General features: G+C 43.2%; 3 protein-coding genes across 7 annotated transcripts in view; 1 reads left to right on the top strand and 2 right to left on the bottom strand.

Annotated features, from left to right (window-relative positions):
• Nucleotides 1-26,288, bottom strand: part of LOC126530961 (pyruvate kinase PKM-like) — a 75,009-nt gene extending 48,721 nt beyond the window's left edge. The window contains exon 1 of the mRNA XM_055070887.2: nucleotides 26,105-26,288. The gene's annotated coding sequence lies outside the window, so the exon portion shown is untranslated. The remainder of the gene's footprint in view (nucleotides 1-26,104) is intronic.
• LOC126530964 (phosphoserine aminotransferase) lies at nucleotides 5-21,296 on the top strand. Of its 2 annotated transcripts, none has more exons than XM_050178301.3 (10): nucleotides 5-453; nucleotides 573-633; nucleotides 1,004-1,073; nucleotides 3,496-3,701; nucleotides 8,333-8,410; nucleotides 12,469-12,563; nucleotides 13,848-14,017; nucleotides 15,158-15,286; nucleotides 16,265-16,402; nucleotides 20,864-21,296. In XM_050178301.3, exons 1-10 carry the CDS (start codon nucleotides 400-402, stop codon nucleotides 20,967-20,969), a joined length of 1,107 nt encoding a protein of 368 aa, XP_050034258.1. In that variant the 5' UTR covers nucleotides 5-399; the 3' UTR covers nucleotides 20,970-21,296. The 2 variants fall into 2 exon arrangements, with proteins under 2 accessions (XP_050034258.1, XP_050034259.1); XM_050178302.3 differs by lacking the exon at nucleotides 5-453 and adding an exon at nucleotides 454-484.
• Nucleotides 19,645-26,106, bottom strand: Mesh1 (Metazoan SpoT homolog-1). 4 transcript variants are annotated; one of them, XM_055070888.2, is made up of 5 exons: nucleotides 25,905-26,106; nucleotides 25,763-25,818; nucleotides 24,096-24,446; nucleotides 23,132-23,249; nucleotides 19,645-19,858 (listed from the first exon to the last, which is right to left on the bottom strand). In XM_055070888.2, the coding sequence occupies exons 1-5, from the start codon at nucleotides 26,017-26,019 to the stop codon at nucleotides 19,824-19,826; spliced, it is 675 nt and encodes a 224-aa protein (XP_054926863.2). In that variant the 5' UTR covers nucleotides 26,020-26,106; the 3' UTR covers nucleotides 19,645-19,823. The 4 variants fall into 4 exon arrangements, 2 of the variants coding, with proteins under 2 accessions (XP_054926863.2, XP_050034260.3); XR_011894777.1 differs by lacking the exon at nucleotides 23,132-23,249 and adding an exon at nucleotides 22,590-22,698 and having other exon boundaries at nucleotides 19,702-19,858; XR_011894778.1 differs by lacking the exon at nucleotides 23,132-23,249 and adding an exon at nucleotides 22,590-22,695 and having other exon boundaries at nucleotides 19,702-19,858.
• Nucleotides 26,289-27,957: the final 1,669 nt, after the last annotated feature.

Genomic DNA, 27,957 nt, shown 5'->3' with positions numbered 1-27,957 from the left:
CTCACGTGGACCATGCGCCAGCTCGAGGTCACTCATTGCCGCGTGTCCCGGAGTCCGGCGAGGCGAAAGCTGACGCGCCGGCGCCGGACGGAGAGACCTGTTGCTCTCTCCGCACGCCCCCTTGCCAAATGCCCCTCCCTCTCCTACCCGGGAACTGCGTGCTTGGTCGTTGATTGCCCATCTCGACTGGGCCGGGCTCATCCAGTCTGTCGTGCGTACAAATAGCGAACCCGTTATCTCGGATCTTTCTTGCGGTAGTGGCGCGTCGCACGACCGTCGACACACGCATCGCGAGTCTGCACGGAGCTCGCCCCCCATCCGGCATACCGGCACAAACGGACCGTAGAACAGAGCGCACGCGACGTGGATACGTCGACCTCCCTGCGATCGCACCAGAAGATGGCAGACCGCAAGCTCAACTTCTCGGCAGGACCTTCAGCCGTACCGCTGGAAGTGAGGACTTTTAACAGCCCTGCATATCTGTGTGTGCAGCAAGCTTCGTTGCTACTGATGACGGCGCATGCGAGTTTGCTGTTGGCTTTTTTTAAAAAGCCCGTCAATCTCTTTGACAGGTACTTCAAGTGGCGCAGAAAGAGATGCTGAATTATAAAGGATGTGGAGCCAGCGTTATGGGTCAGTTGAAGATTGTATTTACTTAAACGTGCGCGGTTTGTTTTCAGTGTATTTAAATGCATCATGTGCTTTCAGTGAAAGTTTTGTCTGTGTACACGTGGTACTTGCAAGTATAACAAGTTCTGTATTGTTTTCAGCTCCGTTGCTGTAGCGTTTCTTTATTTTTTATATTCTTATTTTTAGAACAATTAATTTCCACCATTTTAATATTTCAGATTGACTTCAGCATTTCACGAAATATTAGAGGATCTTCTCTTAGCTTAATTGACAAGCTAAACTGTATTGCTTCATTATATTTGTGCAGTTGTCTTGAGTTTAATGTTGAAATTTATGTGAGCATCGTAGTTATGGAGGTGGCATCATTTTACAGAACTGAGTCACCGGTCAGCTGAGTTTGCAGAAATTGTGGAGACTGCCGAAGCCGACCTAAGAGATCTGATGTAAGACCTTCTGGACTCTTTTTATCTTTTACAAATAGACAGGTGACTGCTAGACTATCTCTAGGAAACTTCCTCTTTACAGTTATCTTCATGTGACGCACCTCATCGTTATCAGTGATAAAAGTGCATTGCCTACACTTTCTGCTTCGCCACGGACATTCTAGTGCTCCTAGCCGTTTGCTGCATCAAGCCTTGTACAGGAAAGCATGGACACAGCAAAAGACATTTCCACGGTCTTTGCTGTTAAACACCGGTCTCCACTACTGCTGCTTGGCTTATTTCTTCATCTGGTTTCACATTACTAAGACAGTCACTTGATTACTTGTTACCATTTAACTTAGGCTTCTCTTAAGACAAGCTTGTTCTGATCACCTTTTCATGATCCTGTTGCATGCCATATTTTCAGCACACTGCGCATTTGTGTGTTTAGCTGACTTTTCTCTTTTTTAAGAACCTCCTCAGTGTGATCAAAAAGATAGCAGTAGCAATTTGATGTTCCTCACAACCACTGGCCATTTGGCATGACGATGTAGCTTTTGCTATAAAGCTATCAATAAAACGTGAAACTGGCACTCAGTTTGTGGCCACGTCAACTTGCCAAACTGCTTGCATTGCTGAAGCTGGTCTAGGTCAAAATTGACAAGCGCAATACAATCCACTGTTACCTCAACTTGTCATCATCATCATTTACTAACCCTTAAAGGTCCCTTTCGGGGCATTACATACGCTCAGGAGGAGGGGGGAAGGCAAAAACAGAAATAGAGAGTATTCATGATAACAAAAGTGGTATGGATGTTAAAGGTAGAAAAAAAAGAAAAGACGTGACACAGGTGTGAGCAAGGTGATAGGTTTGAAAATAGGCTGTTAGTAACTGCTTAAATTTGAAGCCATCGTGCTCATTAACTATTGATTGTCACACTTTGTTCCAATGCTTTATTGTGATGAAAGATTTATGAAATGTGGTGGTAGTTCCATGAAGACGCTGTACACTTAAGCTGTTGAAATGTTGAAAGCTTTAGTGTACAGCATCTTTATTGGATTTTATTTAGAGATGGGCAGGGGAATATCAACATTTCTGAATATGAATAGTAAGTATTGAATATCAAATTGAATAGTCAAACGCAGACAAATATATTTACAGAGGCAAAGCTTATTTCAATATAATAAGGTACTATGTCTATACTGATTACTGCACAAAAAGACAAGTCTATCAGGAACCAAGGATCGGTTGCAAAGATGAGATCATTAATTGTCACTAAAAGACTGCACGAATAGCCTCTCAACAAATGGTTTCAAACATGCCTTATAAGATTAAATGACTACTGTATGACTAGTCTTTTAAAAACATCACATATATACAGTTGTCACAAAGAGATCAGAAGGTGGGAGGGAGGGGGGATGTGTTTACAGACGGACATGTGTAGTAGGGACATGAAAATGGGCCCACTGCAAGGAAAACGTCACTGGTTGTAGCGTAAAAGATAAAATGGCTACAAGACTTGAGTGCCAAAAACACTCGATCACTGTCTACAACCAAAATCATAGGTTGCCATGTAGGCTTCCACCACAAACTGTTAACAGAGCTTGCATTTCCAGATCACGGTCAGGCGCGTACATACTCTGCCCTTGTTTGAGTGTGCTTGACCATGATCTGCTATGCATAACCAACTTGTCCAAAAGTCAGTGCTCTTGCATTGCCCCATTTTGTTTCTGTATTGTTTCAAAAACTTTTATTGTTTCACATCTGATAATTTACAACACTTTGTTTAGTTTACGGAGAACACTAGCCAAACTTTAATGGACAGTTCTGATGGTTTAGAGATATTTGGTCAATTTTGGACATTTGAATATACCAAATAGTTACTTTTCGGATATAAATTGAATATTACTAACTAATCGTATTCAAAACTCTGAATGTTTGCCCATTCCACCTAATATTTATGAAAAAGATCCAGCGATTGTGGCCTTTGCCCTCAAATTTGGCATTTTGAAGTAGCCATTGGCATCCTTAAAGGGAGACATGATGGTTTATTGCAACAGAAGAATGTCAGCTACATGGTACCACTACTGTAGCCACATCCTTGGGTATTCTTGAGCGTCTCTAGAACAGTGCGAAAGAACAGGACAAGCACAAAAGTTACAGAAGACGGCACTGACTATGAAAAAAAATTTTTACCCACTTTATATCGTTTTCTTTAAAAAAACATGTCAAATTGATCAGCACTGCCCTGTGCCACCTTCCTGTCCATGCCATTCTTTCACGCTTTTCAAGAAATGATCCAGTACCAACTTACCCGACCTTCAGTGCTTCTGCAGTTTATCACTGAACACTTTAGGTGACATGTGCCTGATGTTGAGCTGCAGAAATAAAGATGTGTATGAATGTAAGTATCTATATGAAACACGGTCATGCTCTATGCAGGGGCATTCCTTCAAACTACAAAGTAATCTTCATGCAAGGTGGAGGCACTGGCCAGTTCAGTGCCATCCCACTCAACCTGTGTCCACGAGGCAAAGAGCAAAAGGCTGACTATGTCGTCACAGGCACTTGGTCAGCCAAAGCAGCCAAGGAGGCTGAAGCTCATATCCAGGTCAACAAAGTCCTTCCAAAGGTTGACAAACACGTTGGTGAGTAGAATAAAAATGTCACTGAAGTTCATTTTAATTTATGAATTGTTTTTATTGCCTTTAGAAACAAGTGTGGAAGCTTCAGCCAGTTGGTTACTCATGGCAAAAGGAAAACAGCACAGAAGATGGGGACACAGAAAGAAAGACATGCAGCGCTTAATTCCAACAATGTTTATTGGTGATGCAAAAATTATATATAGAGGCGTCCACAGAAAGAAAAGGAAACAGAGTCAAAAGCATTTCATGACCCATGAGGAAGGAAATACCACTTCAAAGGCCACGTGTTAACAATGCACAAGGTACATGAAAACACTTCAGAACTGATTCAGGTACGTAATCTCAGAAAATGGCAATGCAAAATGAGAAACTAACTGACACATGAAATTGTAGAAGCCGACTACATTAAGAAGCTTGACAGTGTGTGTGTTAGTTTTTGGTCATCAGGTGAGATAACATATCTGAATCAATTCTAAAGTGTTTGCATGTGCCTTGTGAATTTTTAACCTGTGGCTTCGAAGTGGTATTTCTTTCCTCTTGTTTGATAAGACACTTTTGATTGTTTCCTTTTCATTAGCACATATATATATGGTCTCGGCATCACCAATAAACATTGTTGGGAAGTCTGTGCCATGTGTGTCTTTATTTCCATGCCCTTGTCTTGAGCGCTGTCCTCATTACGCTTGTTCAGAAAGGTGGAAGGTAACCTCGTTGTCAGGCCATTTATGCCTATTTATATTTTTCTTGTGCACCTCATCACTGACTTTACAGGGTCTAATGGTAAAGTTGTTTTTGCAACATGGGTCGGAACACATTCTTGGCTAATTGAGTGCAAGATGGCGCATTCAACAGGCCGATTCAAAATGAGATGCTTGGAATTTAGCTGTGAGAGATGGCTTAGCACTAATAAACAGTGTGTGAACACGAAAAGCCTGAGGCTGGAGTCCTGTGAAAGCTTTGTCTTTTGATAATCTACTTGTAATTCAGAACTATACATACACTAGAGAGTGCAATAGAGTGTGCAGCGGTGGCGTAGAGGTAGAACATCCGCCTCGCGTGCAAGAGGACCGTGGTTCGAATCCCAGTGCTGCGCAATTTTCCACCAGATTAAAAGAAATAAATCTGCGTGTTGATAAAATTGCATAAACAGGCCTGGAGTGTGGCCTGATCCCGGTGACCAGAACTGGTAACGCACTCCCTCACCAGAGCAGGATTGGCCACTCTGGTGCAGTACTTGGCCACTACCTCCTATATGAACACAACAATCAAACACCGGCCCTCAGTCCCCAGCAGCTGCGAAGCAACTGACCACTGCAGCGATCAGACCTGCGACGCAGCAGAGGGTGTTAAGAATCCCTGGTTCCGGACAGGCCGCCATTGGAATCTGAACCTGGCAACGTTTAACGCTAGAATGCTATCTCGTGAGGCAAGTCTAACAGTGCTATTGGAGGAATTAGAGGGCAGTAAATGGGATATAATAGGGCTCAGTGAAGTTAGGAGGACAAAAGAAGCATATACAGTGCTGAAAAGCGGGCATGTCCTGTGCTACCGGGGCTTAGCGGAGAGACGAGAGCTAGGAGTCGGATTCCTGATTAATAAGGATATAGCTGGTAACATACAGGAACTCTATAGCATTAACGAGAGGGTGACAGGTCTTGTGAAACTTAACAAGAGGTACAAATTCAAGGTCGTACAGGTCTAGGCCCCTACATCCAGTCATGATGACCAGGAAGTCGAAAGCTTCTATGAAGACGTGGAATCGGCGATGGGTAAAGTAAAAAAAAAATACACTATACTGATGGGCGACTTCAATGCCAGAGTAGGCAAGAAGCAGGATGGAGAAAAGTCAGTGGGGGAATATGGCATAGGCTCTAGGAATAGCAGGGGAGAGTTATTAGTAGAGTTTGCAGAACAGAATAATATGCGGATAATAAATACCTTCTTCCGCAAGCGGGATAGCCGAAAGTGGACGTGGAGGAGCCCGAATGGCGAGACTAGAAATGAAATAGACTTCATACTCTGCGCTATCCCTGGCATCATAGAAGATGTGGATGTGCTCGGCAAGGTGCGCTGCAGTGACCATAGGATGGTAAGAACTCGAATTAGCCTAGAGTTGAGGAGGGAACGGAAGAAACTGGTACATAAGAAGCCGATCAATGAGTTAGCGGTATGCGGGAAAATAGAGGAATTCCGGATCAAGCTACAGAACAGGTATTCGGCCTTAAGGCAGGAAGAGGACCGTAGTGTTGAAGATATGAACGACAATCTTATGGGCATCATTGAGGAATGTGCAATAGAAATTGGTGGTAACTCCGTTAGACAGGATGCCAGTAAGCTATCGCAGGAGACGAAAGATCTGATCAAAAAACGCCAATGTATGAAAGCCTCTAACCCTACAGCTAAGAATAGAACTGGCAGAACTATCCAAGTTAATCAACAAGCGTAAGACAGCTGACATAAGGAAGTGTAATAAGGATAGAATTGAACATGCTCTCAAGAACGGAGAAAGCCTAAAAGCAGTGAAGAAGAAACTAGGAATAGGCAAGAATCAGATGTATGCGTTAAGAGACAAAGCCGGCAATATAATTACTAATATGGATGAGATCATTCAAGTGGCTGAGGAGTTCTATAAAGATTTATACAGTACCAGTGGCACCCACGACGATAATGGAAGAGAGAATAGTCTAGAGGAATCTGAAATACCACAAGTAATGCCGGAAGAAGTAAAGAAGGCCTTAGGAGCTATACAAAGGGGGAAGGCCGCTGGGGAGGATCAGGTAACAGCAGATTTGTTGAAGGATGGTGGGCAGATTGTTCTAGAAAAACAGGCCACCCTGTATATGCAATGCCTCATGACTTCGAGCGTACCGGAATCTTGGAAGAACGCTAACATAATCCTAATCCATAAGAAAGGGGACACCAAAGACTTGAAAAATTATAGCCCGATCAGCTTACTGTTTGTTGCCTACAAAATATTTACTAAGGTAATTGCAAATAGAATCAGGAACACCTTAGACTTCTGTCAACCAAAGGACCAGGCTGGATTCCGTAAAGGCTTCTCAGCAATAGACCATATTCACTCTATCAATCAGGTGATAGAGAAATGTGCAGAATATAACCGACCCTTATATATAGCTTTCGTTGATTACGAGAAAGTGTTTGATTCAGTCGAAACCTCAGCAGTCATGGAGGCATTACGGAATCAGGGTGTAGATGAGCCGTATGTAAAAATACTGAAAGATGTCTATAGCAGTTCCACAGCCACTGTAGTCCTCCATAAAGAAAGCAACAAAATCCCAATAAAGAAAGGCGTCAGGCAGGGAGATACGATCTCTCTGATGCTATTCACAGCGTGTTTACAGGAGGTATTCAGAGACCTCGATTGGGAAGAATTGGGGATAAGAGTTAATAGAGAATACCTTAGTAACTTGCGATTCGCTGATGATATTGCCTTGCTTAGTAACTCAGGGGACCAACTGCAATGCATGCTCACTGACCTGGAGAGGCAAAGCAGAAGGGTGGGTCTAAAAATAAATCTGCACAAAACTAAAGTAATGTTTAACAGTCTCGGAAGAGAACAGCAGTTTACGATAGGTAGCGAGGCATTGGAAGTGGTAAGGGAACACATCTACTTAGGACAGGTAGTGACTGCGGATCCACATCATGAGACTGAAATAATCAGAAGAATACAAATGGGCTAGGGTGCGTTTGGCAGGCACTCTCAGATCATGAACAGCAGGTTGTCATTATCCCTCAAGAGAAAAGTATGGAACAGCTGTGTCTTACCAGTGCTCACGTATGGGGCAGAAACCTGGAGGCTTAAGAAAAGGGTTCTACTTAAGTTGACGACGACACAAGCTATAGAAAGAAGAATGATAGGTGTAACGTTAAGGGATAAGAAAAGAGCAGATTGGATGAGGGAACAAACGCAAGTTAATGGCATCATAGTTGAAATCAAGAAAAAGAAATGGGCATGGGCAGGACATGTAATGAGTAGGGAAGATAACCGATGGTCATTAAGGGTTACGGACTGGATTCCAAGGGAAGGGAAGCGTAGCAGGGGGCGGCAGAAAGTTAGGTGGGCGGATGAAATTAAGAAGTTTGCAGGGACAACATGGCCCTAATTAGTACATGACCGGGGTAGTTGGAGAAGTATAGGAGAGGCCTTTGTCCTGCAGTGTGCGTAACCAGACTGATGATGGTGATGATGATGATGATACATACACTTCCTCTCAGCCATGGAGCTATAAAATTTTGGCTTAGGTTGACCAGTGTAATTCTGGAGGAGGAGGTCATGTCATGGAGGTCATGATACCGGACATGTGAAATTTGTGTACCAGGGTTGCCTGGCATAAAATGACATGTGACAACAACAGCCTGCCCCCTCCCTCATTCAAGTGTGTTCCTTCACCCGAAAAATATTCCTGGCTACGCAACTGCTTGACTTAACATTTATATTTCAGCTGGCAGTCATCAACTGTGTGCTGGAACATACTTAAAGTGAACTGGAGTGATGACATCCAGCTTGCTATAGAAAAATAAGTATTTAATTACACCCCTTCTCCTCCCTTTTGTTGTCCTTGTGCAGGGGGCATGCACACGTGTGTTGAGACGTGATTTCTTGCTTTGTGCAGGCATTCCGCCACAGAGTGAGTGGAAATGCAGCCCAGATGCAGCCTACCTCTACTACTGTGACAACGAGACCATTCATGGTGGGTATGCATCTTACACTGGAGTGGAGAATAGGAGTGCTTATTCTTTCTTTCAAACTTCATAGACACTTTGCTTTGTTTTTTTTTTTTTTTTGCACTGTGAGCCTGGCTGCACAAAGACGTATTGTGTAATGCATAAATATGGGGCATTTAATGCAGTTTAAGCACATTAACAGTGAAAACGACACATGAACATGGCTGACCTTTCTTTTCTTGTCAGCAGCTGTATCAGTCTCTATTTGGTTACTTTGTAAGTACTAGTCTCCTGGCTGCGTTATGGTTATGCCTGCAGTTTTAGAACATTCTTGTTTCTTCTGTAGCTGGTGAAATACAGAGCTGTTTGTGTATTTGGCGATTCTGTATAACCTGCACTATGTGTGCACACATCCAAACAGTGACTGCAATAAGGATTCTAGAAACATCAAATGAAGTAACCAACTAAACTTAAGGAAAGTTTTAAGCAAGAAATCGTTATAAAGTAGCATTAACTGTAATTTGCTAGAGCTCTCATAGTCTGTCTGTGCAAACATAATGCTCATCTGTTTGACCTCCTCGTCTTTCCTCTCCTTGCTTTCTCTCTCTCTCTCTCTCCACAGGGTGGAAGATTATAACCTTTAACAAAAGGAAATATTGCCGTCCACCTAACTGTCGTAAAACATGTAGGGAACCAACCGCCTCCCTAAAATTCAAACTTCGTAATTGTTCTCGCTGAATTTCAGCAATCTTGTACAGCCTTGCCAATTTCACAGTATCTCTGCCTTATCAAGAACCAAGCTATGACTGCTTGTGTGGTGGTAAGGTGCATTGATGTAGTGGTCAAACCAGAAATCAAACCCTTATCTTCAGCCACTTATCAGTAAGCAAGTGAAACTCAAAATCCTCCTGCACTGGTTGTGTTGGTTGTTGAATCTGCATCCCCTTGATGACAAGACTGCTGCTGTGCCAAAAAGGCACTGTACACTGACAAGAGTGCATGTTCATAAGAACTACTGATGCCTGCAAAGCCTGTGACTTATGCTGAAGAATGGAGGACTTTGTGCTGACAAAGGAAAAAAGTGACCCTATTCTCGTGAGACTCCTTTACATTAAGGTTTTGACTGCCAGGGGTCTTTGTTTTTTTATTTTGTTTTCTTTTTTCTCTCTTGACTGCTCCCCCGCTTTGCAGGGCTTCTTGCAGATATTGGTTGAGCGCACATTTCATGCTACATAGGATCTGGTCTTTTGTTGTTGCATTTTCCCATTTTAGTATTTGTGAGCATTTAACAAATTCCTTTGTCTAGACAGACAATATTCCAGACAGATGGAGTTGCCACACTGGCTATGGCCAAGGCTGTTCTTCCTACCCTCTGTAAAGGCCAGGTTTATTCTTTTTTTTTCCCCATGTTGGTTCAGCAAGCAGTTTATGCTACAGAAACTGGTTCTCCAGCACTGTTTTTTTCTACTTGAGAATTCATCAATAGTTCATGAATCTCTGTGTCAAAATGCCATCGTGGAGGATATAAATCTTATTCCTTCCTCCAGGCTTGCCACACTGGTGCACCATGGCTTCACCATGCAGGTTCACCAAGCAGCAAGACAGAGCATTGAGATATTTACCATATTTATCTGATTATGAGGCAAAGGTGCGGTTGGGGGACCAAAGAGAAAGATCTGAAACATTTACTGACAAGTGTTTGCCTACAAGCAACATACCAAAAAAAATTTTCTTGCCAAGTTTAAATATTGAGTATCAAGTTTCTGGCTAAATGTCCTTGACCAACACTGAATTGCAGGCAGAAAGCATCATTTGTTAGTTTGGAGAAGAAACACGGGATGAAGAAAAAGTTTGGCATGCGACTTGCTTCATTTTCAAAGCGCTGTCCGAGGAGACAGAACAATGTCAAATATCTGGCCGCAGTGGTGTCACACACGTGATGTAAAGCAAATGAAATGTGCACCTATGGTTCCCATATGATGAGAGCTGCCTGTACAAATTCCAAATGAAGCCTTAGGTGGCTTGGGGTGAAGCGCACTTGCAGTTTCCTGCCTGGGGTTCTCCCCCTATTGCTGAAAAAAATTTCTCCAAAATATATTTGCTTATTCTTGGTGTGTTTTGCACATTTAGATAGAAAATAAACATTTTCTTCTGGCCATTTATATATCTCGTTCTTAAAGGGGCCCTGAACCACCCCTTGGGCTTGGTGAAATAACATAGTCCGCAGGTAGCATACGCTGCTGCAAACATCTCAGCCAAGTTTTGCTGTTGTATGCGGTGTGTGAAGCTTGCAAGCGGATCGCAAAATCGTGTTTCTCTCAAATGCTCTTTAACAGAAAACCCTGTCCTCACTTTCTTCTAACGCACTATTTCATCATCGGATGCACCATTTCGTCATTCCCTTGGAAGGCTGCTATTGGCTGATAGCTGACATCAAGCTGCGGTTGGCTACATGGCGTAGATACCGCGACTGCCATGAGGTGCCGCCATGAGTTCACTGGCTAAGTGTACTGCGGGTCGCTGAGGACAACCGCGTTTGGCTTATGTTTAGCACGTTGTAGGCACTAAAGGCACAAGACATGACACAGTGCAGGCCGTGTTTAATAGCCAATAACTCCGCTTCTGCTCAACGCATTGAAGTACTTTTTGCGGCAAAGTATTTCTGAAATAGCCTATTTTCACTTCAAATGCCTTTCTCCATTTCGATAAAAAGTGGTTCAGTGCCCCTTTAAAGGTTAAGTATGCACACTAATATAAGGCAATATACAGTAGCCTATAGATTATTCAGGTGCGGTGGAGATTGCTTGAAAATATTGAATACTGCCACACCCAAAAGACAAAATGGTGACCATGAAATAGGGGGGGGGGGGGGGGGAAGTGGGCTTGTACATAAGGAGGTGGTGAGAGGGTGGGGTTTCCCAGGAGATAACGAAACTGGATTGGTGAGAACTTCCCCTTGAGATGTGGCTTTATGGCAGTGCATGCTGCAATGCCGTGAAGCCACACTATACGGCAAAATTCGCACCGCGTTTTTACTGTAGAATTTTTCAAATTCTCGGTGCAGACTATACGTGCAAAAATAAGGTAATGCTTCATCTCCCAAAATTAGTTGGTACAATTTGTGCTGCCATTTAAAATCTGCATTGCCGGAAATGTAGTGCTGCTGCTGCTGCCATATTAAAACTGTGACTGAATATATCAATCAGCCTTGCATACAAGGCAGGGGATGACTTTGAGGCTAAGGATTCTGTTAAAAACCACTTTATGTTCGGATAAATGCAACACTCTACCTGCAGTCAGAAATTTAACAAGCTTTGTGTGCTTAGATGACCTCTCCAAAATGGCACAACAGGTGCACAGTGTTCCTTTTTGCACAAGTTGCTTCTGGAGAGAAGGAAGCAGGTGCACTGAAAACACAACACAAGCATACTCTGAAGTGGCAGTGGAAGGGTTAATGCACATAGCATTCAGTCCTTTTAAAAATGAACGCTAAAGTGATTGCGTAAATGTTTATTCATTTCGGATATTGGATACATGCAGAACTGTACGAGAGTGGTTTAATCATATTCTTGCTGTCAGCTTTCGTGAAAATCCAGGATGCAGTAATCAACATGACAACCTACTGCACAATGTTACACCTTCAGTTTTATGTTATGAGACATGACAGTGTTGTTACTTTTGCCACGTACACGGAGATGCTGTCTTCATTGCCTAACCATGACACCTAAACAAAAAAATTTATTTTTTACATTTGTAATATATCCCAGCCAGTAATAACCAACATAAAAAGCAATTATGTCCCTGAGCTGTCTTCAAGTCTGATGAGGCTATGGTTCACCAGTGAAAAAGGAGCTGGTGCATTGGGTGCCAAAGACATGTGACTATTGAGCATACATTGTTTTCTGTCAGTTTCTCAGCATGCAGATTCCGGTGTGGTCACATTTAAAGGATTTTTCTTTTTAGTCTGTGCCACAAGTTATTCCGGCGTTCTGGTCGGCTGTCAGTCCCATTGGAGGAAAAAAATACATAAAAATAAAAGGAAGTTGCAGGTTACTGAGACTTTTTTCTCTCCATACATCAACAGGCGTCGAGTTCAACTTTGTCCCCGAGAGTGGATCTGTGCCCTTGGTGTGCGACATGTCTTCCAACATCTTAACAAAACCTGTTGACGTGTCAAAGGTGTGTATGGCTTTAACGTGATGCGATGCCTGCCTAGAACGAATTTCTAAGATTTCAGCTTGTTAAACCTGCAGCTGGTATGTTCAGTCGACTTATTTACATTGCCAGCTGCCATGAATGTAATGCTGAAATTAGCAGAGAAACGCTTCTTTAGCTTGAATACTGGGAGAGAGGGCATATGATTCCAGCATGTGCCACCTTGCAATTATTTAACTTAAAAGTGATGATAGATCTTCCTGGAATGGAGTAGAGAGGGCAAATAGAAGGCTGTGTGAAATGTATCCAGTAAAATGGCTTAGCTGATGAACAGGTGAATGCATAATGCTGCAAATTCCTGAACAAACAAGCAAACTCAAGTTATCGGTGTTTTTTGTCGCTAATCAGTAATGAAATTTAATTATTTCTGTGGAAGAATAAATGTACAATTAAAGGGCTTTTTTTAGTAGCTTGCATCATTAAAGGGAAACTAAAGAAAAGAAATTATTTCTTCTATATTAGTAAACTACCCTGCTACAATATCAAAAACGCAACTCTTACTGTGAGAGGAAGCTTTGCAAGCCAGAAGAGGTGCAGAAAGGAAACAGAAGTGGCAACGCCGCCTTGAATTTCCCAGGCTAGTTCACCGTGGCATCTTAGATATTGACGGTGTCTGCTAGGGCCTAGTTAATTCTTTATCAGTATATTGACTGCATTGTGTTCTGAAGGAGCCAAACAGTGAATATGGCAAGTTTCGTAAACTTTTACTTAGCCGATGAGGCCCAAATTAAAAAAAAAAATGCTTTGAAGTCCGTGACGTCACACTGACGTACTGGTGTTGGCGGTTTCGACACAACATTCTATAAAGGAAACTTTTACCTTCTAGTAATCAACCTATTACAGAGAAATTAAGAACAATAGTTTTCAAAGAATAAATTATCGGGCTAAACTGATTTACTGTATTTCTTTAGTGTCCCTTTAACATGTAATACTACTGACAAAATGGCATTGAGGGGAATGCAAGGCCATTCCGCTACCTTGTGTTACTACACATGCGGCGGTAAATGCTTTGGTTCTGAAGCGGTTAATATACATTTGCCATCTCTGTTCCTGAAGTGCACAGAGACAAACTTGAACAGAACAAAAATAAGCGAAACTCGGTGTTGTAACGTAACCCATGCCCTTGAGCTTGCGGAAATTATGGGTGTGACGGTGCATTTACTAGGACTACATTTCATAGAACTGGGCCTACTTTGAGTGTACGTTTGCTTCAGTTTTGACTGAATGTCTGGATGGTTTGCCTCTTAGTATGGCATCATCTTTGCTGGCGCCCAAAAAAACCTTGGCATGGCTGGCGTCACAGTTGTCATTATCCGAGAAGACCTGATCACCCCACCATCGGCCCACTGCCCGAGTGTGCTCAGTTACAAGATCAATGCTGAGAACAAGTCGTTATACAACACACCTCCCACATATGCGTGAGTATAAGCGCCTTGCTCTACATGTAATAACATAATAGCTCAAATCGAGCAGCACATTGAGACATTCTCTTACAAGTTTTAAGCGTTTTGTGGAGCTTGTAGGCTAAATGAAAGACAGTAATATCGCATCTCATACAATTAAGGTGACCACATTTCTATACACTAACTATAGTTTTCTTTCTTTCCTCTTTTGCTACTATGTGTAAGGTTGACATAATTTGAATCATTGGCAAATGAATACGTGGCACTGCAAAATGGCATATTCATGTTATATTAGTCCTAAATTAATTAAACTCTACGATTTTACATGTTATTACTCTAAAGAACTGTTCAAGCTTTCCGCATGTGTTTCATTTGTTTAATTTGCACACACTAGGAATGATACATCTGACTGATTGCCTTGAAGTACTCTAGAGTGCTCTGGCAGCATGCTTTACATTCAGCTGTTTCATTCAAAGTGCCATTCTCTAGCTCAGAATGGTCAGAGGCACTCTCGCCTTTGAGTTGGGAGTGCAACCTAGATCCAACAGAACTCCAGTCAAGTGATCCCACTGATTGCTCTGTGAGCATCTGAACATTCGGCTTGAGCAGGTTTTCTGTGGCTGGTCTCAAGAAGGCTTTGCGTCACTGCAAACAGAGTCGAAGCACAGTAGGAACCAGACAATGTGCCATTAGTGTTCATTAATTCAGATTCTTGATCCAGCGTCAGTACTTGGTGTTGTTGTTTCTCATAAAAAGTACTCCTGGAGCAAGCTTGTGGTTTGGAATTCAGGTTAGCAGTTTGGCAAGTGTATTGAAAGAGCTGCATTTATAGATACATGAACAAATATTATACTTTTAGCATTCCTATTGCACCTTTGTGCTTTGATAACATGATGAATAAATTACAGTTTATTAGCATAGCATAGCAGTATCGGCTATTAGATTGAATTTTGCGTACAGAGCTTCTTTTGCCATCTGGTGGCTGTTTGTAGGGCCATGGACCGATAGGGAGTAATACATTTTTCAGAATAAGCAAGCATAAGTCACTGCCTCGCATTACAGATGAAACTGTAATTTTTAAAAATGTGTTCTGTGATGATATGAGTGAGTGTAGGAGTTTGAGCATGACAAAAGTTGCTTTTGATTGCTGAGCAGCATCTACATCCTGGGCCTGGTCCTCAAGTGGGTCAAGCAGAATGGCGGTGTAGGAGGCATGGCAAAGCGATCAGCAGAGAAGTCCAGGCTCATTTACGAACTTTTTGACCAGTCTAATGGCTTTTATGTGTAAGTCTTGTATTTCAAGGAAATCTTTACTTTCTCTTTCGCGACGTCTCCTTGCAACCTCAGAGCCACAACAAAAAATGCAGATGGCATGTACTCGGCTGTGTTTTAATGCTTTGCAAAGCCACCAGAAAGGAGATGGCACTTGTCATTGACTCACTCGAGCAGTTTGCTCGAGTGAGTCAATGCTACATTTGTACTACATTCGTGTATTCACTAGTAAAATTCCTTTCACATGCTACACTTTTGACTTTTGCTACAAAGCACTACATTATCACATGTGCATGTTGGTTCAAATGCAGCTTCAGTTGTTACTGCAAATAGGCTACACTATCTCAGCTGGTTCTGACCTGTCTCGCGGTCTTTTGCCGAGCACCATTACTAAGCAAACTTAAATTCCTGAAAGAATATGAATGCGTGCACACATTTCTCTCATACACACCTCTACATGAATAACACATTGGGTAGGATGACACAGTGTGGTATACTTTGACCATGTCATGATCCATAGTACCTCCATGTGGTGCCGCATGCTTCTGTGACAGCGATCATACTGAAGGCCATAAAGCACTGGGCAGATTTGCATGTTACAGAAGATGAAATAATTTTGATAGCATTGTGCGAGTCTTCGTAATGCAAGCACAGCCAGGTAAACAGTGCCAGACTTGACATTTTACTATCACGGCAGCCCACAACAGTTATGACTTGGTACGGATACTCATATCTCTAGTGCATCTGTGGTAATTAACAGTTATTGAACAAAAGATGTCTCAAGCTAGCGCCCGAGACATTCCTTGCTCAACCACTGTTGATTACATTGTCTCCATCTTCCTGTTAACCTCTGTCCTGTTTAGTGTGTCATTATGGCACAAGTACTTTACAAGACTTTGTTACAGGCTGCCTGTCTTGCAGCCACTAAAGTATTGTCTTGGGCTGAATCCAAGAGGTGCTTGACAGTGCTTGTTCCCATTTATGCTACAGGTGCAACGTGGATCGTGCACATCGAAGCCGTGTTAACATTCCATTTCGTATCGGAGGAGCACAAGGCGACGATGAGCTTGAAAAACTTTTCCTCAAAGAAGCCGCCAAAAGAAACATGATTCAACTGAAGGGACACAGGTAAGGTTGTGCTAGGGCATTTTTGTGCGTGCCTTCTCACGTCTGCATCTAGTGTTCCTCAACTTAAGTGCAGGAGCCTGTTGGGTATTTGTGCTCCATATGGGCACATCGAGGTCTGCTACTATGCCGACACTGCATGTGCAAGCACACAGCACACTTGTCAGCTGCAAGTCCTTGTTGTTCTACTCGAATGACAGGTTACATAGCAGTAGTTGTAAAGTTGTAAAACCCTCTGAATTCTTGCACTTGAATGCATCTGTCTGGCTACCCATATTTAGGACCACAGCAAAAAAATTCCAAAATACAGTCAACAATCAACTTTTTTTATATTCCCAATAGTTTGGACGTCTTCGCAGCACCACCGTGTACTCCATACTAGAGCCAATGTACAAGGACATCTGAAATTTTGGACGCAGAAACCTTTCACTACCTGATTTATCTTACGTTTTGCCATGACCACAGGTCTGGATTGGCATTAATTGAAGCCATCCGCCACCACTATTTCGTTATCTCGCAGCCTCAAACCAGCACACTCGCACGTCGACTCCACTGGCAGCCATAGCCGCCATGGCGATTTCTGTTTGGCCACATGCTGTTCGATGCCGTGCTTTTCATTGAAAGGATTCGCCGCTTTCGCCTGTTGCACTGACTACCTTCATCATCTTTGTGGATGACTTTGAAGCCATCAGCAGACACAGAAAGCACTACCCTAGGTCGACGACAAAGAAGAAAGCTGCCATCATCGAGCAAATTGAAAGAAGCCAGTCTCAAGCCTATGTGAGCAAGTTCGGCATATTCAAGCAGACGATTCCAAATTTCCTAAAAAATCTTGGAAGTGGCAAAAGTTACAATGTCGATCTCAGTCTTCTCTTGGCATGCTTTCGGACTTGCGGAAGGCAGTGACAAGACACACTTCGCAACTGTTTTGCCATGCGGGCTTCACACTGGATACTGAGACGGCGATCCCATCGGATGATAATGGCAAGGTGCCTGACAGTCCCCTTCCATGGACTTTGTGATCGACCTGCGTGCCGCCGGTGTTGTGATTTCCACTGAGATAACATTTAAATGTTTCACTGACAACGAGCTCAACGTCTATGCAGTATTCACAGACGATAAAATTGTCCATCAAGTGATCGTCAAGGTCAAGGATTCGGACAACTGCAAAACTGAAGAGCCAGTGCCTGTGCTGCTGACTAGCTTTCAGTTGCCACGAGCACTGATGACATTGCCATCAGTGTACAGTAGTGACCCTAGCCAAATGCAAGCAAGCATTATCACATGCAAGTGGAGCGCAGAAGCAAATCAATGCAAGCAAGCATTATCACATGCAAGTGGAGCGCAGTACAGAAGCAAATCAATAAATTTTTCAAACCACCAGGACAGTAAAAAGCAGCGTTCTTGAAGACCCCAGTTGGAAGATAGCCCCGGCTTTTTTCAGAGCCATCTCAATGATGCATTGGCAGAGTGTCTGCTACTCTGTCATTGACTCTCTCCATCTGAGAAATACCTATAAAATTGTACATTTTCTGCATGTAGTTATTTCTTCAGACATTTTCACGGTCCCTAAGGAGTCCCAAAAATTTGATGTTGACTGTAAAGGTATCAATTTGTTCAAGGAGTGATCGCAGTTTTTCTACATATTTTTAGGGAAGTTGCCCAAGATGTCATACGCGACATAGTGTTGCTTTGATCACAACTTGCACATCTGCATTGGAGACAAGCTACAAATGATGGGCTCGGATTAGTGTGGCAATTATCACCATGCTAGTATAGCAGCTTTGCCAACACCAATCATACGTAAACTCGTAGAAAACATGGATTTGTAAAAGCAGCATTTCCCTTGTTGGCAGTTCCTGGAAGAAGCTCACTTAATTTGAAAGATACTAGTTCTCCAATACATGTCTGGCCTGTCTAGCAATATTTAATCTGCTACATCGGGTTGTTGTCCAGTTCCCCGTAATGGGTGAATGCAATTACTGATGCAAAAGCATCAAATGGCTTATTGAGCGAAAAAGCAGGCGTCAGGCATCTGTGGCAGTGAAACAGCATCTAAATTCCCGTTGGCTGCAGCATCACGGCACGAGCATGCCTCAACAAAGCAGAGCGGGCGAAAGGAAACACCTGCTGCTGCGCGCCGTGCGAAGGGGCATCACCACAACGCCAAATCACCCTTGTTCTTGAAAGCCTGTGTTATCCGCACGTTCCTTGTCCACGCAAGCTCTCGTCTGCATTCTAACATGCTCGATTGCCCGCGAGGAGTTCATAACTCGAGAACCGCTCAGCAGCGTTCAATTGGACAGTAATGCTTTCGCATTCACAACTCATGGGAAGTGCTTAGGTGTCCTCAGATTTTTTTAGGAAAAAGCGGGCAATCGAATATAGGCAGTCTTAACTGTGGGGCAATGCTACTGTTGCAGAAACTAGTTCAGAGCTGAAGTCCGCTGTTTCCCCCATTTTTTTTTTTTTTTTCCTGCACTATTTTGTCAGGAAGGCCACAGCAGGTGACGGTGCTGCAATGGTTCTTCTGCTCAGGTTTCCAAACTAAGCTTGTTTATTGATTTCTGTGCAGTTATGTCATGTATTGCTTGTATAACTGCTTTGTACGCATTATGCACGCTGGGCTTAGAGGCTTGTTTTAAAGCAGACTTCTTTGCCTACTTTCTCGGGTTTGACGTGGCTGCTGTCTGCTGGGTCGATTAGTATCTTGAAGGATGCGTTTGATATATATATGTGAAGGTTATACGTGCACTGAGTGCTATAACCAGTGAACGGGCTTATATAACTCTTGTACACTGACTGACAATAGTAGTGCAGTAAACACACCTGTTCTGCTTAAGAAAAAAAATAATTTCTGCATAAAACTTGAAAAAGTAATGTAACAGATGTCTCTTGAGCACACTGACCTCTTATTGGAATGACTCATTATATTCAATAGATTCTTTGACTCACCTTATTTCCATTGGTTTATCGATTCAGTATGTGCCTACTTTTAGCCAATCCTCCAGAATGGGTATGTGCCAGTGTGACACAAATACAGATTCCTTAAGCATAGCAAGACATGTATCATACTTCTCTGTGCACACTTGACATCAATGCACAGACATCTCACACTGTGCATCTGCCTGATTAGCTTTTTTCATTTTGGCATTGCATGTGATCAGCGTAGTACATAAACATAAACATTGCATGAGGTTGCACGCTGCACAGGATGAAAGTAAACACACTTGTATGCACTGCCATTAGTTGTATAGGATTTAATTACGTATAACCGCTTCACATATGTTCCAACATGTATGTCCGATATGCATAAATTCTTTTTATTTGTGTACGCTAGCTTCTTTGTTGTATCTGCCCTATGTGCTAATGCTTGAAGAACTTAAAAAATGTCCTAATTGTGTTCACCAGCATCGTTGAGTGGCTATGCCTTTTGATGTTGAAGTCTGCAGGAAACACCTGAAATTGCAGGAGAAAAGGCCACAGTGAGGCTGTAAACGGGAAGCAAAGCCAAGCTCTGCACCTTGCATTGTCCAGGCGCAAGCCTGTTTGCACCTGGGGTGCACGCAAATTCGGCCTTAAAACTCAGTCGTAGCTTTCTTCGTTTTTACAATGCCCACTAAGTTGCTCTAAAACCAGGAGCTTACAACTGATAGGAGGTGCGCTATTTCCTCAGATGTTGGTCACAGCTTATAGAATGCAGTTGGGATGACAGCAGCATTCTTTTACTGCCTGCCATTTGTATGTGGATGAGAAAGAGTGAGTTCAACCACAGCCATATTCATTTCTTCAATGCTTGCACCAGTGATGCTAAAAGCAGAGGGTACTTAGAGGGCACCACTTTCCCAATAGTAAGTCGCAGTGTATAGGGCACAATTAGGGGTCGCATCACCTCTTTTTCATTGCATGTCATGCGAAGCAAAGAAGAAACAGCAGCGCATGCTCTAGCAACAGGCTTACAAAACATTCGGTAACATGGCACCGCCTCAGTGCAACACTGGCACCCACATGGCGGAGCAGCTGGTCAGGCATGCTACAAAAAAGCAGGAGGCAATGGCTCACTGCATGGTAAAACTTGTCCTTGCTGCAGCGATGATGCAGACGGAATGTGTGGGAAGGTAATGCTACTGCAGTGGACCATCGACTCACGCATTTCAGAGCAACTGGGCAGCCATTGACAGTGTGCCAGCATTCGTCGGCCTGCTTCAATTATGTTTGTACAACTAACAGTCACCCTCAGCATTCACTGCAAAGTTATATTCATCAAATTGTAGATTTTGTATCTGTTCTGTGCAGCAGTGCATCTCGTCTTTTCGGGTGCAGAGAATAGTTTGAGACAATTAACTTGGCCATTTGGGTCCGCGTTTTATGCACCTGCATGTAAGTGTGGCACCATGCACCTAATCTGTGTGCATTATACTTCGCAATGTTTCTTATTTCTGTTGCATCCATTTTTCATTCCAGATCGGTTGGTGGCATTCGTGCATCAGTTTTTAATGCCATGAGCGTGGAAGCACTCGCACCATTTTTGGAATTTGCTAAAGAATTCGAAAAGGAGCACCATAAATAGCTTCAGCATTACGACCATTCCATGGAAGCTGCACAACAACGGAGTCACATTCCCAGACTATTTTAGGGTGGCCACAGCAACTAGTGCTGTGGGCCCTAAGAATACGAGTACACACAGTGTGGATTGTTACCGCATGCATTTTACAGTTTATACAGACAAGCAGCTTATTAAACAGTGCCTTGGAACTTTTCTTCCACAGTGACTGACTTTTTCAGCCTAACAGGGAATAAGAACGAGATACCTTTTCCATGACAGTTTTTCAGTACATTGCTACGCAACGGCGCCTTAAGTAGATGAATAAATTTTCCTCCATAGTGATTTACTCCATTTCGAGCGTTCTGTTTTTCAAACTGTAGACAGTGTGAAGAATTTTTTTCTGTGATGCACCTGTATACCATTAACTGCAGCATCTTGAAGGTCTGTTTACTCAAATGGCTCATATGCTAACTTCAGTAATGCCTCCCTTGGCTGCCCAACTTTCAGCCACCATGCCACATCTACTCCTAATGCAGCCACCCAGAGTGCATTAAACCAATCAGTAGCAACTTTGTGTTGGCCTAATCATCATTCGAAGAGTCCTTGAAGAGCTTTGGAAGCAAAAGCCAGCCCTCATGATTATACCATGAATTAGAGTCTCAAGCCACCGACAGCTGTAGCAAAAGAAAAATCCATGCTTGTTTGTTGCCTAATGCAAGATGAGACTATTGTGAAAGGTGTCGGCTGGCTTTCCTGCATTGCGCAATTTTTTTAATGTGGTTGACAACACATAGTTGAAACAATGTTGCTCTGCACCTCATGCATTATCCTGGCTTTCATGTTATATATGATGTGAAAGAATGCACAAAGGACCAGTTGCAGAGTAACCATCATTTCTTCTATTTTTTGGTAACCATCTTTTGGGCATTTACACAATGGGAAAGCAAGGTCCAAAACTTGCAAAGGGTATAATGTGACATGTAGAAATTAGCCAAGGTATGCTGGTGTCCTTTAACTGAAATTCATATTTGGGTCATTCTATGCCATACGCATCAGCCAAAAACTATCTTTGAGGCATGGCAGTCTCAGGAACTCCTGCAACACTCTGCTGAGAAAAATGCCACGAGCATGAAAGGTTTCCCGCTACATTAAGCTGTGTATTGCAGTGAAGGTGCACTGCTAGTCAATGGTGCTTCATGGAGTAGAGACCAAACCTCTTTAAAAAATATTTCTTACCTAAAACAAAAATTACTCCAATTAAACATTCCAGAACATCTTGCTAGGTGTCCTCCTACGAAGCACGCATTTTAAATTTTTACGTGGACCACCTCAATGTGAAATTTACAGATAAATTTGAGACACAAATGAAATTTATGCTACTTGTGGGCGAGAATTTGAAAGATGGTTCTTATTTGACACTATAAGCAAGTTCAGCAATATGCATCATGAAACTGATATTGTAACAATTCAGCTTTTAATTTAGCTTCTCAAATTTATTTGGCAGGCTAACGGATGTTACTTTGGCTTCCTAGCTTATCTGCTACACTGTGTAAAGCAGTCTTGTAGTTCATTAAATGCTGACTCCACAAGTTCAAACTGTCACGTTAAATAACTGCCTCAAAGCAGTGAGAACACTATACTCACTTGCATCTCCCGAGATCTTCCCTGCACAGATCTCAACAGAAGTAACCAGCTTGAAGCTGGACACACCCTTTCATTTGGTAGGTGAAACCATCGGGAAGCTTCAGTACTGCTATTTAAAATGACAGCCAATTCAAAAGTGAATTACAGACTATGACATAAGGAATAGGTCAACAGCACTAGACACAAAAACTGCTAAATAAATTTAACAGATGTAGAAGCTAACCCATACATTGTTAATAATGCTATAACCATTTTTGAAGCTTTCAAATGGACCTAAGCCTATTCAAACTCATTAAAACCAATGGGCTCTATATAAATGGTAATGTATATGACGTATACACAAGCTGTCACTATTTATTTAGCATACCCTCAGGGTCATTACAGCATTATAACAGAATTTTCTATGAAATAAAATAAAAATTGTGTGCACCTAGGTACATTCCCAAGCAGTGGGGAAGACTAAGACGACATTGGCAGCAGCTGGAGGCACCAGAAAAAAATGTGTGAAACTGCACTGTGTGGTGCAGTTTAGCCTCCCCCACTTGGATAACAGAGCCAGTGATGTAACCATCTGTGTACCCTGGTATGGCAGTGAAGCTTGACCCAATTTACTACAATGGCGGTACTTGAGAAATCATGGTAGTGTGTCTTGTTAGATTTCTGGATGGCACAAGATATACAGAAAGCGTTAGCTCATGCAAAAATAAATGCTGCACAAGTCATGATCAAAGAAAAAAAGTCTTTACTGAGAGAATGCAAGCACATGCTCCACTGAAACATCAGTACTGAACAATGGAAGCTGCGGGCACACAGTCGTTCACTCCAACCGCGCTCGGCATGCAATGGTAAACCTGCTTAATTAGTAAGTGCCAAACACAACCCTGTTAATTAGCAAGAAAGGAGCAGATTTTTATGCCTCTGCTACTTTAATAAATCATTTTTTACTGCAGTTATACAGTAGGCAAATGTTCAATCCCCTGCATTGCACTTTCAGGAAAAGTATCCCAAGGTATACAAACATCTGATTAATACACTGTAATAATTGTTGCTGAGGTGTGGTTACGGAGTGGGTGTGGTAGACCATAGTGCTTCCTTTTACATGGATAAAAATCTGCTCATAGAAAAATTTTTGTTTGATTGCTGCCCAAGGACCCAGATTCAAAGTGACACCTGGATACCATAGAAAGAAAGCAGTGAGGCAGTGCTGAATACCAGAGGATGCAACGGTTGACTCGGTGCAATCTAGAAATATAACGGGACTCATTCTGACAACGGGAAAAAGATAAATAGAAGAACAGACTATAAAGATTATTATGACAGTTATTATTATGCTTCCTGCAAGAAAGAAATAAAAGCAATCTGTCTTCTCTGAAATTAACATTCTCATTCCGTTTGCATCACCACAAAAACCCAGCTAGCTGCATTCATATGATGTACCAGAAGTTTTCACTTTTAACAAAAAAACATAGAAGGTCACCAAAAAGGAATTCAAAATGCGCCCTTTGCCTTCAGCACTTCATCCAAAGCATCCTCCATTGGTTTGTTGGTCCCACGGAGTCCATGCACTACTTTCTCTGCCCACCCGAAATATTCCTGCACTCGGCTGCGGCTCCAGCCTACTGGTGTGCATCGCTGGAGGTCCCGCAGGTTGTACAGTTTGTCGGCCAGCTTCACAAGTTTTGCCTCTCGACTGCAACCTGATGCATGCTCGATCTGCAGCTGCTTCCGCACTTGCTTTGGCAGGCTCTTGTCATCTGTCACTTCTTCTACGATGGAGCGCACTTTGCTGCCAAAGTTTCGCTCAATCTCCTCAAATGTAGTATCTGTGTCTTCAACCGTGTCGTGTAAAATTGCAGCCTGGTAAGGCGGGCGGGCAAAGAAACGTGCAAGGATTTCACAATGTGTACTATATTGAAGATTCAAGCATTAACGAATTGTTGCTGATACACTTAATCAGCTGTCATGGCTGCAATAACCTTCAACAGTTGGGCATAGTTCTTTTTATTATTGAAAATGAAAAGCACTCACTATAGCAAAGAACAAAAGTGAAACTAAAGTTTTCATAGGTACACAGAACTGTAGCCCCAGGGTAAGATATGTGATTATTAAAGGACTCTGATTTGAAATGCACAAATCAGTGATTCAGATTTTAAGCGTAAAATAAGCAAACCATGAGAACACTTTGAAGGTGACAGGTTAGGGCACGTGAGCAAAATCTTTACTGTGGCATCAAACTAAATGCAATTAGATTCACTTTTTAAACCCATTGCAAGTCGCACAATTGTGCCACTTCAGCTGGATTACTTGATTATGTGGACAGTGCCTGCACAAAAGATATGTGACTGATTAGTAAATGAAATTTTACCAATTAGCTTTTTAATTGACTGCTTCCTGGCACATGTTGCAAATACAGTACTCAAGCTGATAAGGCACATTCACATATAGGAGCACCATTCTTTAGCTAATACCAGCCTCAAGATATCCATCCCCAAAATTCCGAAGTGTATAAGAAAGGAAATTGTATGGAACATGAATGCAACTGGCACACAATTTGAAAATGGATAGCTTGGAACTGCAGCTGGGGATTGACCGACTTGTGCATCTGTAAGTGTGCTCTTATGTGAGTAATTCAATAGCGACAATTTTTTTTATTATTACAAACATGGGCACGCAAATAATGTCTGGCCCTTCAAACAATCCGGCATAGGTGCCGGAATCGCTATGCCTGCCATAGAGGTGGAATTACAAAAAAAAAAAAAATATGAAAGGAAATAAAGCAAGCGCCACTTCTTTAATGCAACACGTACACGTACAAGGCAAATTCATATAACTGTTTAGTGCACACTTCTATGATAATGTGAAAAGAGCAATAGTGCAATTAAAGCCCCTGATGAAGGCACAGTAAGTGCAATCCACTTGCTACGTCACGTACGCTACATTAATGCCTATTGTTTAGACAAAAGGTCACCTACTTTAAAACTTAATACACGGAGCAGTCACGAGCTCCATTAAAGGTAACAGCTGCAATATCAGTAATAGCCTGCGTGTAACAACCATAAACGCAGATAGACATGCTGTTTGCTTACACTCAACTGGAAGAACAATTCTTTCACCTAGAAAGCTGACTAACAAGCGACAACCGCTAATTCACGAATGACCGCCTGCTCACGTACCTGCAACGTTGGGATATCGTAGACGTTTGCTTCGTGAGTAAGGATTCTGGCAACACCTGCATGGGAAGCAAGGGGTGGGGGTAAATCACTACCTGAAACTTGTCTGTGAATACGAAATAAACTACACAGTGCAACTACTCACCGATAGGATGGTTGATGTAAGGTGTTGCATCTTCGTCTTTCCTGCGCTGTTTCCTGTGCTTTACAGCAGCAAAGTTAACTGTTTCAATCAGAGCCTTTGCTATCTGTTCCTCCATCGCGTATTGTCTCCTGCGCTGGCAGCGATACACACCGCTGGACGCACGTACTCTCGAGTCAGTACGACTTTCACACAATGCTTACCTTTTCAAGATACCGCAACCTGACGTCTACACATCATTTCCACCAGAGTACACGTGTGTCTTCAACCTTCAACCAACGATACAGAATTACGCTGTCGCCTTGCAGAGTTGCAGACCGCACGCTCGCTCACAAACGCGTGCGTCGCTCGCGCGGCGCGCCGCTCCGCCGTTGGTCGCACTTCCGGCTTCCGGTACTTCCGGAGATGTCGCTGGCGTCGCACGACAAAAAAAAAAAAAGTTTGTTCTTTATTCTATGACAAAAACGACAAACAAACGTCCGTTACGTTGTCACAGAAACCACAGAAACGCCGCGTGTTTGGGGCCGTTTGCTTTGAGTGGTTTTTACAGCTATTATAAAGTAGATTGTTTTCTGTGCTGTTACTACACGCTGCTGCTGCTACTGGCTGCTACTCCGATCTTGAAGGCTCTCTGCCGAGCGTCGATCGTTTGACAAGGCATTTCGAGCGTGCCATGGCCTGGGATTACTGGACAGCGAGTGGGCCACATATGGGCGACATCGCAGAGAGCTTGCGTGTCGGTAGCATCCGGAAAGCGTTTTTAGAATTGCTAGTAGGTACGGCGGGGCGTAGCACTTTTGACGGAGCTCGACGTTTCTGCGCAGGCGCGAGGAAGAGCGGGCGCGAGAGAGAAAATCTGGGGGCTTTTGCTCCTTGAATATATGACTCAGCCTAGGCACTACGGAGGAGGTTTATTGTATTCGTTTGTCCCCTAGACATGCCGGCATTGCGGAGTGCGGTTGGTTTATACGCACCGCCGCTGGCTGCCCGCGCGGTGAGGCAGTGGGCGCGGACGCCGCTTGGTGATCGCTGTGTCTGAAGAGACAATGTTCTGACTGGTGTTGTATAAGTCGCGGGTCGCTTTTTTCGTCGCGGCGATAGATCGGATTTTTTACAAGCACTGCTCCAGGAGGGCATGCATGTAACCGGCAAACGGAGGCGGCGCAGGATCTGCGCGGGGCACCCAAGCGGTAGCGGGGAGATCAAAGATGGAACCAGGGCGACCCGTGGGTTGGGGCCGCAGAGGCCGAAGCGTGCCAGGGGGTGTTCGCATAAAAAATTAGCTGTCCGCGACAGCGGGCAGCCGATCTTATACTCCCGATCTTATGTCCCCGTTGCCGCTTTGGTGTCCTGGAAGCACCGCCAATAATGCGAAATAATGACACGTTGTTTTCATTAGTAAAAACATGATCGAATAAATATTATCGCCTCGAGCCGCCAACTTGCGGTGGTAAGTTCAGCGCTACAGCGCCCCGCGACTTCTGCCAGCACGCCTAGGGACAAGCGCATGCAGCGCGCGCCAAGAAACTCCTCCGTAGTACCTAGGCAGAGTCGTATTTTCAAGGAGCAAAACTCCCCACATTTCCTCTCGCACCCGCTCTTACTCGCGCATGCGCGCAAACGTCCGTCGTCTCCGCAAGTGCCGCGCCCAGCTGTACCTACAAGCAGTTGGAAATACACGTCCGGGAAGCCTTCAAAGAACGCACGAGTATTTGAGGGGATTTAATGGTGCAAAATTTGCCAATGATCTAGCGCAATTTCATTTTCACCAGTAAATTGTGCGCACGCTGTTTACTGAAGGTATCAATGCCATATAGTATGCTGTGCGTGCTCTTGCGTGCGTAGACCGCTAAAGCCAGTTGCATTATCACTTTTCAATTCAGTATACAATTATCAAGCAGAGCTCACAAATTCGCTGCAGTATGCACAAACTCCTACGTGGTCTCTGATTTCCAGTATAAAAACACAATTTTGAACGAGGCCCATAAGCAGTTCTTTCATTGCTGATAAAGCCTTACTTGCAAGCTATGATACGGGGTTTACAAAGCCGAACACG

This window comes from Dermacentor andersoni, chromosome 5, assembly GCF_023375885.2.
Source record: "Dermacentor andersoni chromosome 5, qqDerAnde1_hic_scaffold, whole genome shotgun sequence".
Taxonomy (NCBI): domain Eukaryota; kingdom Metazoa; phylum Arthropoda; class Arachnida; order Ixodida; family Ixodidae; genus Dermacentor; species Dermacentor andersoni.
Note: the sequence above shows the minus strand (reverse complement) of the source record. Positions and strands in the feature narration are given on the sequence as shown.